The sequence below is a fragment of the Mustela lutreola genome, chromosome 8 (assembly GCF_030435805.1).
Source record: "Mustela lutreola isolate mMusLut2 chromosome 8, mMusLut2.pri, whole genome shotgun sequence".
NCBI lineage: Eukaryota > Metazoa > Chordata > Mammalia > Carnivora > Mustelidae > Mustela > Mustela lutreola.
The window spans coordinates 26,829,303-26,841,564 of record NC_081297.1 but is presented as its reverse complement, the minus strand read 5'-3'; the positions used below and the strand labels follow the sequence as shown (position 1 = coordinate 26,841,564).

The following is a 12,262-nucleotide window of genomic DNA, read 5'->3' as shown; positions in this document are numbered from 1 at the left end:
ATCTCATCTCTCACGGCACCCCCACATGCACAGCTGGCAAAAATTTGTTTCAAATTTCTCATCATTCTGTGTTAAGAAAAAAATTTACACATGGCACTGTATTCTACAGTCCTAGGAATTCAAAATTTCAGGAAAACAGGGAGACCAGAAGGGATGCTACGTACAATGAAAACAAACATCTCCTTTTCTTTGGAGCAATTGCTCCACGCAAAACAAACAGCCCGCCACGTCGCTTACCCTCTCCACGCTGCGTCTTCTCAGAGATCCATAAGGAATTTTCAGTAAAAGTCTTTGAGATCTATTCGGAGCCACTGCAGCCTGAACCACCATGGTGTAGAGCTGCGTGTGTGCGTTCGTGTGTGGGTGTGTGTGTGTGTGAGAGAGAGAGAAAGAGAGAGAGAGTGTGTGTGTGTGTGTGAGAGAGAGAGAGAAAGAGAGAGAGAGAGTGTGTGTGTGTGTGTGTGTGTTCCCAGCAAAGTGAGAGACAAGGCTTCCTCCAAACTAAGTTATGGTCTCCTGGAGGTTTCCCAAATATCAAATAACCGAAAAGAGTTTTTTCTTTCGACCATATGAGTCAAGATGTGGTTTGTCGGGAGGCGGGGGGATGGGGAAGCAGAAAAATAGCCCAAGTTCTCCAACTTCAGCCTGCCTTCGGCAGCACGGTGTTAGCAGCCCCCTGTCTGTCCCTGCCTGTCAGTCCTTCGGTGAGACTGTATGTCTCAGAAGTTGGCAAGCGACGCCTCTGGGGACAGTGATCCAGAAATGTCAACTTTGCTTCTCGTGGCTACAGACAATAACCAGGTCAGTTGTCTAATCGAAGCTCTATCAGTCGTATTATTCATTCCATCACGTGACTCCAAAGCCCCTCGGCCATACAGTAGGTCACATGCTCACCTTAAAAAGACTATTTGGAATATCACCATCTGGTGCGGAGATTAATGTGAAATCCTGCATTCTGATTTCACTCTTTTCCGAACACAGGAAAAATATTTGCAGACCCATGACATAACGCACTGGGGACTTGGAGGAATCCCTGTTCACAGTCATAAATTACACGTATGACCCTGAGCATCAGATGCGCCTATCTGGTTTTTCTCTCCTGCTTTCCACTGCACAGAAAATAAATGTAGGAGTGCAATTAATTATATATGTGAATGTAGTCCACAAAGATAAAGTGTGAGAGAAGGAAAAAAAAAATGCTGGTATCACGTGGTCCAGATGAATCGAATATACGAGACAGACTTACATTTGGCATCTCTTCATTTAAATGTTTGTGTTATAGAACATTAATTTTTATGTGTGCCAATAAACGTGAAGAAGTTCTGTTTGATTTTACAAGGCTCTGAAAAGGACGAAGTTCAGATTCATTCATCACGTTTCCCTATTCTTTTATAATAATAATAATAGTGTGTAATTCGTGATCAGACAATCCACTGAAAGATGGTACACATGTTCGAAATTTTGACTTTTCTGTAATGTTTTATAATTGATATATTCGTCATCTATGGCCCCCTCTTTCTGTTCTCCTCCTCCCAAATCTGCTTATCTCTATAACAGAGAAAATTACAATAAAGAAAAGCAAGTAAGGGGCTTCCAGAATTGGAGGTTTTTGTTTTTGTTTTCTTGTTTGTAATGTATTTCTATATCCACTGCTTCTCTCTATTCTGGGTTTTATGAAAGGGATGCCATTTCCCTTGTAGAAATCCATGCTTTTCAGTATTAGCCTGATATCACTTACATGCTTTGGGATTCGGCTTTATATTTACTCTCTGCAGACCAGTTTATTGCAAACCATGGAAAAGAAAGTTCTGTTTATTCAAAGATTCTAATAGGAAGTGGGGTGGGGTGCAAGGGGAAAGAAGTGAAGGTTTACACTGCTGGAAAATGAACCAGGAAAGACTCTCAGAAGGGGGGTGCTGGTGGGGGCGGGGTGGGAAGGATGGATACGTGGGTCTGGTCACCCAGTGCAGACACACATTAAGAGGCAGTTAAAGAAAGCATCAAGTTGATGTGGGAAATTCCAAATATACAACAATCGGGCTTTGTTCGTAATTGGTTCCATATGTGCATCGGGGAGCCAGTGAGAGGGTGAGAGAGAAGGCCGGCAGCAAGGAGAGACGGGAAGTTCCTCAGCCCGACTTGCGGAGCGTCTCTGGCTAGGTGGTTGAGGTTTATATGATTTTTTTCCTCTTTTCTCGCTTCCTTCCTGAACTGCTTGGTTTCAAACTATTTTGGGGTGGCAATAGAGCTGAACTGATATGAATGATTTGGCCAAATGCATCGAATTTCCTTAAAACCCCACTCGACTACTAACAGTTTTGAACAAAGGACAGGCACATTTTCAAAACACTTATGTGTCTCTAGTCCTGGGTTTGCTTCCTTCCGGGGGGGTTGAGAGCGGGTGCTGGACGACATAAGCTGAGAAGTCACTGTCTCTCTCTCTCCTGACCTGGGCCAGGGCAAATCCCCTGGGAACTGAATTTATTTATATTTAACTAAATGCAACTTCCTGTTTCCCAGGGGTATTAATGAGTGTTTCACTGAAGAGCTTAAGGCCTCATGGCATAGTTCAGATCATAAGGGACACTTTGATGAACTAAGTGCAAATAAAACAAAAACATATGCATTTGATTAAGGTTAAAATACATATAGAAGAGAATGTTATTTGAAACAAAAATAACCCTGAGCCAGACTCATACACATTTGAGCCCCATATACTCTACCCCCCGGGGGGTGAGGAGCAGGATCATTTCTCACATCAGCATCCGCTCCTTCTCCCAGCTAATGGGGAGGAGGAGGTTGGCTCTGGAGCTTTCTGCCATCCCCACAGAGTAGCCAGCCACCTCCTCAGTCAGTTCTGAAGGCTCTCAAAGGGTAGCTTATCCAAAACTATTGTATTGATGGTTTTACTGTGGATGTTTAAGATTTACACATGTAAAATTAGTTATTGAGACTAAAGTATTTAATTTCAGAAGGCTACTGTTATAATATAATACAAATATGTTTCCCAGGAACGGTTATGCACTCACACCTTTGCAGATATGACCACTTTAGGAGAGGTGAGGGGAACTGACGTTTACTGAGTACATAGCAATTGCCCATCAGTGTGCTAGAAGGTGACCCAAGGCTATCTCCACAGCAGAAATGAGCTTCGTGGTCAGTATTCTACAACTGATGAAACTGGGGCTCAGAGAGGTTAATAATTTGAGCAAAGTATCCCAGCTAGAACTGTCAGATCTAAGATGAAACCAAAGTCAAGATGTTTTATTTCAGAGCCTGACCTGGTCCATTATACCCTCACATGACACAGAGGACTTGATCAGATTACAGCAGGTTTGAAATCCAGAAAAGACAGATGTCTGTGGGACCTAACAAAGAAGGGGAAAAATCGCTGCCTTTGAGAAAGAGAATTTAAGCCAGGAAATGGCATTAGAAGGAGCAGATCTAGAGTCTGGAAGTGCTGCTCTGCTGTCCCTTGGTAAGAAGCATGGGTGATAGCAAGAGCAAAGAAGCCCAAAGGAGCTGGGGAGGCAGCTCAGTGGGAAGGCAGGACCATCCCTGACCTGAGGGGTAAAGGGAGGAGCCTAGGGCCAGGGTCCCCTTGTAGAGGCTGGAACACTGTGGTCCCTCTGGGTGAGACTCGATCACTGCTGAAGCCATAGGCCAAGGCAGAGTGAAGAGCTGGGGAGGGGGAAGAAGGCCCTGCTCCTCCCTTCTACTGCCCTCCAGCTCCCACCTGCATCCTCCAACCATAGCACTGATGCCAGCCAGTTGACTGGGAGCCCTGGAAACAGCCGGGGAGGGAGAGAAGAGGAAGAGATCTGAGGGTAAATGCCCAGGATCAGCACTGAGACCAGAGACATGGGAACAAAGGACTGGGAGAGGGTGACTTTAGAGTAACTAAAAGACAACATACAAGCATGGGGAAAACATTTGAAACAGAGTATTACTTAGAGAAAGCATGTTTTTGCCAGGATGCTGGGCATGGAGATCCTCCGGGCACCCATGGCGCCGTGTAATGGCCCATGGGACAGGTGGGGGGCTTGCTGAGGGGATGCAATGTGAGTGAACCCCAGGAGACGGGGTGGAGAAGACCCACCTCAGCTCTAGAGCCCCTAACGCAGCTGCATCTGATGCCCTTAGAGTACAGCACCCAAGGCTGGCAGAGATTTTTTGTTTATTTTGAACACTTCCTTCCCATCTCAGTGGAAGTGTTTACATTCAAACTCTGGAATGAAAATGCATAGGGATCAGCTGAACCATATTTCAGGAAAATCAATGGTCTTGACACACCAAAGCAAGATGTATCAAATCCAATGGGTGTTCTTGGTCATGAATAGCATGAGGTGGAAGTGGGGGCTTGGGGGATAATGGCCTGTCAGAGAGAAAGCATGTGACAACACCAGAGCTAGTGGGGGCTGCCACAGGAGAGGAGAGACCTCACTGCTGAGTGTGTGAGCAGGGGTGCAGCAGCTGATGCAGATCAGGTGAGCGACTGAGCGTACTGCACTGCTGTGAAGCCATGGGAGGGGTGTGTGTGTGGCAGTGGCAGGGGTGTTCCTGATAGGACACCGAGAACTGAGAACTGAGAACAGAAACAGGGACACTGGTCACTGTAGCCTCTTGTCCAGAATATGCCTTGGCCTAGCAGCCTCCAGTGTTCATCCCAACTGTGGCCCAGTGCCTGCAATGACCATCTGGAGGCTCATCTCTCTGGCCCCCTGAAGCTCCCCATGCATGCGTATCTCACCTCAGACTTGTGATCACTGGTACTAGATAAACTCGTCCAGTCGGCTTTATTTTGTTCTTTGGCCAGAATGCGGAGAGAAGGGATATAAGGCAGAGAGGTCTGGGTCAGGTTTTGGGGGCGGGAGGAAGGTCGTAACAGGTCACACAGTGGGTACAGTGGGGTGCCATAGTGAATGAAGCTCCTGACCCGAAGGCAGCCTGGGGCCCATGTGAGCTGGGATGAGGGGAAAAAGGGCAATGACCCGAGCAGTGCTGGGAAGGGGAGTTGAAGCTCCTTTCTGGAAAATAAGGACAGAAGCATTTCAAGAAATGTTACCCTTGCCTTTCATTCTCTCTCTGGTAAAAGGTGAAATATCGCTTACTTTAAGGACATAGGTACAAAGCTGACGGTGTGAATGGCTCTTCTAATGTCCATCTCAAGCCATTCTTTGTTGTAAATTGAGCAGCCTGTTGAAAGGGGACTCTTTCTCAGTTTCATAAGAGGTCTGAAGACCAGATACCAACCATTCCCTCCTTCTCCTTCTCCTCTACACGTCTCGAAGTGTATAAAGGAAAGTCTGAGACCAGATTTGAGGCCCTGTGTTGACTTGGCTCTGTGGTCTGTCAGCAAAGGAGTCAGAAGAACAGGGAGGGTGGGACCTGCTGCCCCCTCACTTCAGGCCCAGCGAGGGGCTCTGAGGAGCCTGTTGGGAGGCAGACAGCGAGCTTTTCAAGGGATGGGAACTGGTTGAGCATGGGTGACAGCCAAGGGAAGAGAAGAATGGCGTACGGGAAGTATCTCCAATCCCAATGTCTTGGGTCAGATGTGGGTGCCTGAGAGAGCTAGTCTTGGTCTGGTAAGGTGCTCAGTGCATTGTATGAAGGCCTAGGGAACCTCAGGAGAAAGAGGCTGGGTCTGTGGGGCAAGAAGTGATCTTAAATGACTAAGTGGAAGAAAAGATATCAGTTGTGCCAGGAAACAGTGGTAAGAAAAGGGCAGGGTCTTCAAAGAACCCATAAGGTACTCCACTTCACAAGGACAAGAGCTGGGTTTGGGTGTCTTTCAGCCCCACAGAGAGACCCCAGATGTGTTAGAGGCAGCTCGGTGAGCAGAGCCCGTGAGTAGTGACAAGAGGAGGAAGCCAAGAGCCACACACTGGCCTTTCCCATTGCAGCCCTGAGTGGAGGAAGGGAAGACAGGCCTTGAATGAAGTCTGCAGTGTTTAACTGTTATCCTATAAAACAGGTGGAAGGATAAATGGGCTGAGATTGAAACAAAGACACACACAAAGAACTCCTCAGCAATTTGGAACATTCCTGGAGTAGGAGTGAGGGGAGCTGGGAAGGGAAACTCTGTCTTTCTTTAAATGCCCCATCACCCTTCCCATTAGCTCCTAACTCAGCTAACCTAGGTCATTCATGTCACGTTTTATTAGAGTAAGCTCTGACTGAGGTTATGCAAACAGAAATGCTGCCCGCATCCATAATTTTGTATTTGAAAAGTGGCTGGAATTTCGGCCAAACACGAAATCCAATATCCCCAAGAGCAAGGGGAAGATATCAAGCAACACAGTTATCACCAGACCTCACATGCTCAAGGCCTGCGAGATTATGCACAGTTCCCCCCGGGGCAGGATAGTTGAGGCTTCTCTTGGTTTTAATGTAGGTCTGCATCGATGGAGCGCATTGTTGGCATTTCCATCTTTGGACAGATTTTTCTTCTCTTATGGCGTTTGGAAGAAACTGTAGTTATAATTACACCTAGGGTGGGTAGGCAGATAAAATTTTCCTTCCCTTCCTTGCCTTTCCATTCATTCTTCCTTCCTCTTCTCCCTTCTGCTTCTCTCCTTCCTTCCTTTCCTTCCAGCCTCTTTCAAGTTTCCCTTGTCCACTTGGGCTACGTTCTGGGCTTTATTTAATAGTTCTTCTCCATGACCAGCCAGACAAAGAAAATAAAAGAAGTTTGAAGTGAATTGTTCAGGTTGACTCCTAATTATTATTGCTGGTAGCGGTCTGGTGGACTGAGATGAGCCTACTACTTGCTTCCGAGATTACATTGTCTGTGCTCTTCTTGTATTCCATATCAAGCTCTATGTTACTGGCCTTGCCCTTGTCTAAACCAATTTTAAAATATCCTTTTACTGCTTATGCTGCATGGTTCACTCAACAGTTACTTTATTGAGTGTCTAACAGAGTAATGGCAATCCCCTTATATGGCACAGTCTTTTGCAGACACTATTCTAAAGGCTTTTAGATACATTAATTCTTTAAGTCTTATAACATCCTATCAAGTAAGCACTTTCCTTTTCCCTAGAGGAAGATGGAGACACTGAGGCTGAGAGAAATGGAGTAACCTGCCCAGGGTCACTGGGCAGAGAGGCTTTAGGGTCCAATAACTGGTGGATTTGCTAGATAACTACTGTGTATCAGGCGTTGAGCTAAGAATTGAGGATACAAGGGAGCTTCTGCTTTTTGGAAGAGTTTGCTTTTGTTCCTCAGACTTAGTTCCCTCTGTGATGAGGTATCTGTAGAGAAGTAAGAAATAAAAGAACCTTTCACCTGATTCACACCTGAAAGGTTACCGAACAGCTACCCAATAGGATGAAATAAAATTTATCAAAGTTCTTTGTAAATGGTACACACACACACACACACTCAAACACACTTTCCACTCTTACTTCTGCACACTGTTTCCCTGTTGCCTCGACATAACAGCCTTTGTGGATATCACCATCCACCTCTCCGCCTCTTCATGCATAATCCCCCGTGACATCCATGTTTCATCTGTCTGCATTCTTTAAAGGTCGTCCAACTTAGCCACATATATTGGTGGTAAAGAGGCTTCTTCTTAGAACCTTGAGAACACCTTATTCAGTAGTTTCACTGGAGTAACTAGGAGCAGAGAATTAATTACCCCAGAATAGGACCCCCATTCCCATCAACTCAACAATATACATTCCATCATAAAGGAAACCAGACTACATTCTTCCGGGGTAGGGAAGAAAATACAGCATTTGCTGCATGGAAAACTCACGTGCTAAACAGGCATCCCAGAATCTCATTCAATCTTTCTGGCAATGATCACGCTGTAAAGAATGTCAAGTGGAAAATATTAATGGCCTCTGTGGAGGATTAGTCCATATTGTTTTAGCATCCCTTGCTTCACAGACATCAAATTCTAGCTCATTGGCATGCTGGCAGGATTATTCAATTATTCATCTGGAAAAGGAGGGAGCAGGTAGAGATCCTGCTTGCAAGGGGCAGATATATGATTCCTCCATATGAAAGTCCTTCACATCTGCCCTGGATATGATTTGCCCCCATCAGAGTTCCACTTGCCCTTCTCAGCATGAGACTAAGTCAGGCAATCAATGGCTGCAGCCTGGGATAATGGCTATTCTGCATGGTAGTAATGGCTTATTGCCTGTGCTATTAGAAGTGATGTCATGTCCAGGTCTTGAGAAATCGATAAGATTGCCAGGATGCCTGTGTGATTAATCAGGTAATAAGCTGACCCATGTGGGGCTGGCTGTGTAGATTGGCTTTCGAGACCATTTTGCAAAGCTCTTTTTCATGGGCCATCCATCCATGTGGATGGATTTTGATAACTAGCATTGATTTGCCATTTTTATGAAGTACAGTTTGCACAGGGTAAACTGTGTAATTGCACCCAGAATGGCAAAATAAATAATGTTCTTATCTATGGTATTGACGACCCAGGATTAGCTGAATATATATAGTACACTTCCAAACAGAGTCAATGGATGTTGACTTTTGATTTTATTATCTTGGCTCTCAAATTTCAGGTGTCTTAGATAAGCACTGGGTAGCAAATGATCAACTTTTTAATCTGCTTCTAATTTCTAGGCTTACTTTTTCCAGGAAGAGAAGTTTAATGTAATATTCTTCAATAGGAGAATGGTGGTCTCAGTTCAAGTAATCCCTCTGATGCTGCAAAGAGAAGGGCCTTCTTTGGGGCCATCAGATTGCTTCCAGTCCTGTGCCCAGGATCATGTCATTCCCAAAGGCAAGTGCCCATTTGCGCAGGGGTCTCTGGGATAAGTCACATGATCTGTATTTCCCCAAGGTAAGGAAGGAAAGCACTTGATCTGTCAAAAAGATAGGTACTGAGAAATCTCACTTTATGGGAATGGGTCTATGTTGAGTGTGCCCTAGAGGGCTACCAACACCCCGTAAGTCAAAATGAGAAAAAATTACAAAGTAGAAGATCAAGGCCAGAATGGGTAAAAGACATACAACAGACACCTGCTGAAATGTCAGTGAGGATGCAAGGGGGATGCTCGCTGCTACTGTCTACATGGGGTCCTCCACTCCATTTGAATTTTAAACCTGAATTATAGCATGAATGCAGATAATAGACTTGTTGAGAAAATTAAATGAGACTGTAGTATCACATGTGTGGGAACAAAGGCATAAGAAATGCCATCAGAGCCAGGTTCTGACATGCACTCTGTAGAAAAATATATTTTAGACCTTATTCTGTGAGCAACAGGGAGTCATTACAAGTTACCTTTTTCAAGGAAGTGATACCCATCTAACTTGAATTTTTTTATTTTGAGTGGTAAAGACTGAGTGGTAGAATGGAACATCCAGGTATATCCAAAGACAGGAGAGACATAGCAAGGTTATTGCAATTGTCCAAATAAGAGGCAAGTAAGCCCAGAACTGGGACAATGGTGACAGGCTGAATATAAGATGTTGGGGAACAATAAACAGTAGAGGGAGGTATACAGTCATCCTCTATCATGGGGTGGGAGTAGGGGAAGGATGGTCCTATTAGCTAAGGACCCAGGAGAAGGGGCAGGTTTGGGGAGATGATAATGAGTAGCTCTGGACATACTGAACTCCTGGTGCACAAACATTGTGACCTGGAGCTTAAGAGGGGAGTCAAGCCTGGAAATGCAGTTTTGGATTTCAACCACAGACAAAAAACCACTAGTCAAGTTATTAGTTAAGTGTGAGGGCAGACATCCAAGAACACAGACACTGACTTCTCACATACCTCTTCTCAGAAGTTTATTAGAAGACAGTCTCCAGTAAAAAAAAAAAAAAAAAAAAAAAAAAAAAAAAAGTTAAACCTACAAAGGGGGGATATGAATTCTAAGGAAAAGAGAATGATTCCTAGGAGAGCTGAAAATGGAGTTCTCAGAATAATGAAGAGAGAAGCCCCAAGGACCCAGTCATGCAGTGACTCACAGAGGAACTAGCCCTGGTACAGGAGCATGGAGGGGCTCAGGAAGGAGGGGTCTCAAAAAAAGAAAAAAAAATGTATGGATCAAGTATCTAATGAGTGTGCCAAATGGAGAGGAGATACAAAGCTCTATTAAAGTTCTGAAAGAAAAATGACTGATAGGTACACAGAAAATCAAGCCCACAGTGTAAAGGCAATTAGTACCACCTGGAAAAACATAAAGTTATAAAATCAGGGTATGTAATCATAACATACACTGTTACCCTGCTGTAAACAATGTATTGGTAGACATAATAAGATTCAATTTTTATTTAAACTGTGATATAGATATATCGGTAAAAATCAAGGGAAAGAGATACATGGGTATTTGTAGGGATGTGGAGCAGCGCTTTAAGTGAGTTAAAGCCTCATCTTCAAGGGATGTCCTTGGGGAGAGGACTCAGAGATCGGGAGAAAGGGTTGGAAGCCTGATATTTTTCTTTATAGGCCTTGTAGTACTCTTCAACTTTCGAATGTTACAAACACTGCCATGAACATGTATTATTTTGCTAAAAATGAGCTGAATTGTAAACAGAGGAGCAATGTTCCAGAGAGTGGGAGCAGATGAGGGCTGGGAGCAGTGTATGGCATTGAAGGGTCACTGATGGCCTTGAGAAAGTGTGTCCAGAGTGCTGACAACAGAAGCCGGGCTGCAGGATGGAGAGCTGGAACTGTCTGGCCTCATTCTGAATGGACAGATTGGAGTTCAGGTACTGGGTTATTGAATCTGACAAGAAATGTTTCAGGAGCCCTGCTTGATTTCCCACATTTTCCTTTCCTTCAGTGTATGCATCAGGGCTCTTAGGCTATGGATCTGCTATTGAAATGGCTGCTGGATAAGAAACCTCCGAGCTATACCTGAAAAGGAAGAACCTTAAATCCTATGAAACCAGATGAGGACACACGGACAGAAGGAAACAGGACAAATACATCAGCAAGGCACTGGTGACAATTCTGGAGATAGTCCTGAAGAGTCATCCGTGTACTTTGACTGGACCTTCTGTGTGCATTACTTTTGGTGTGACACTGTGTGTGTGTTTACATGAATACACTCGTGTAAACACACATGTGTTATTTCCTCTCACGAGGCCAGTGGCACTGCAGCAGCTACAGGAGCCCCAGAGTGGTGACAACTAATTATGAAACACCAGGTCTGATATGTCCCTCTTATCGCATTTTGCAGAAGCCTTGAATTCCCACAAAATCCCCCGGTGGCCCCTGGTAATCCTGGAAAGGAAGTGACAATCTGGAAACAGCTGTTCTTGAGATAGTGGGATGACATCCTAATGAGCATGTTATGAGCAACAGAGGAAACCCAAGGCTGATGGGACTGTGAGGCAAATATTTTTTCTAGACAATCAGACTCACAACAGAAGCCTATATTCCCTAGCAAGGCTGACAGGAGAATCACTGACCTATAGATGTCAAGTTCCCAAGCCCTGTGGGATGTTGGGTACTTTCTCTGGCTCTCTCCCAGGAGATGGCTCTGGCAAGGCAGTCCAAAGTCACCTTGCTCAGAGGCTCCACCTGAGAAAGGCTCACCCAGCTGGAGAGCAAAAGCAGCCTAATACAGGCCTGTACCTGGGCTCCATGTGCTCAGGTGTAGAGCTCAGGACAAGGTAGCTCCTGCATTTTGGGAGCAGGCAGGGAGGATGGCCTCGCATTGAAGTAAATGCTTCAAATTCATCAATGCTTCAAATTGATGAGTAAATGCTGTGCTTCCACAGAAATAAAACCTCTGCTAATTTCATGGAGAAGGTTGAGGGTGAGTAGGGAGAGAGAGCTTAGGGGTAAAGGGGTAGAGAAACAGAAAATGACTTACTGCAATTAAGGGTTTGAAACAGATGCATTTTCTAGGGGAAGGCAAAGGGAAAATGAGGACTAACTCATGACTACCTCCTTTGCATCAGGCATGGCCCTGGGCACTTCCTTGAAATTACCTCTTTTAGATCTTCACTATGATCCTGTAAGCTGGGTAACATTAGCTACACTTCACTGATAAGGAAATCAAAGCTCTGAAAGATTAAATGCTTGCCAACAGTCATGTGAGTAGGACATGGTGCTGAGCTGGGATTGAGACTTGATGCTGGGCTGCTCATGTAACTTTAAAGTTCATTTTCCATATTCTTTAGGGATGTGTACATGGAAACACATCAGAGCACCCTGTCTTTAACAAGACTTGCCCTCAGGACAAACTACGTTATGAAAGCATAAACAATGGGGAAGGGAAACCCTTCTCAGGAGCCTCCCTGGGGAAGTGAAATACTCAACTCTAGCTGGCTC

At 44.8% G+C, this 12,262-nt stretch overlaps 1 protein-coding gene across 5 annotated transcripts in view; it reads right to left on the bottom strand.

Moving 5' to 3' along the window:
- FRMD4A (FERM domain containing 4A) overlaps positions 1-12,262 on the bottom strand; it is a 609,448-nt gene that overhangs the window by 310,018 nt on the left and 287,168 nt on the right. The window contains exon 1 of one of the 5 annotated variants that reach the window (XM_059184093.1): positions 238-426. The exons of 3 other annotated variants lie outside the window; for them this stretch is intronic. In XM_059184093.1, coding sequence (XP_059040076.1) covers positions 238-330 — 93 coding nt within the window. In that variant the 5' untranslated portion in view covers positions 331-426. Of the gene's footprint in view, positions 1-237; positions 427-12,262 lie in introns of those variants that run through there. One more of the 5 variants, XM_059184092.1, reaches the window with a different exon arrangement.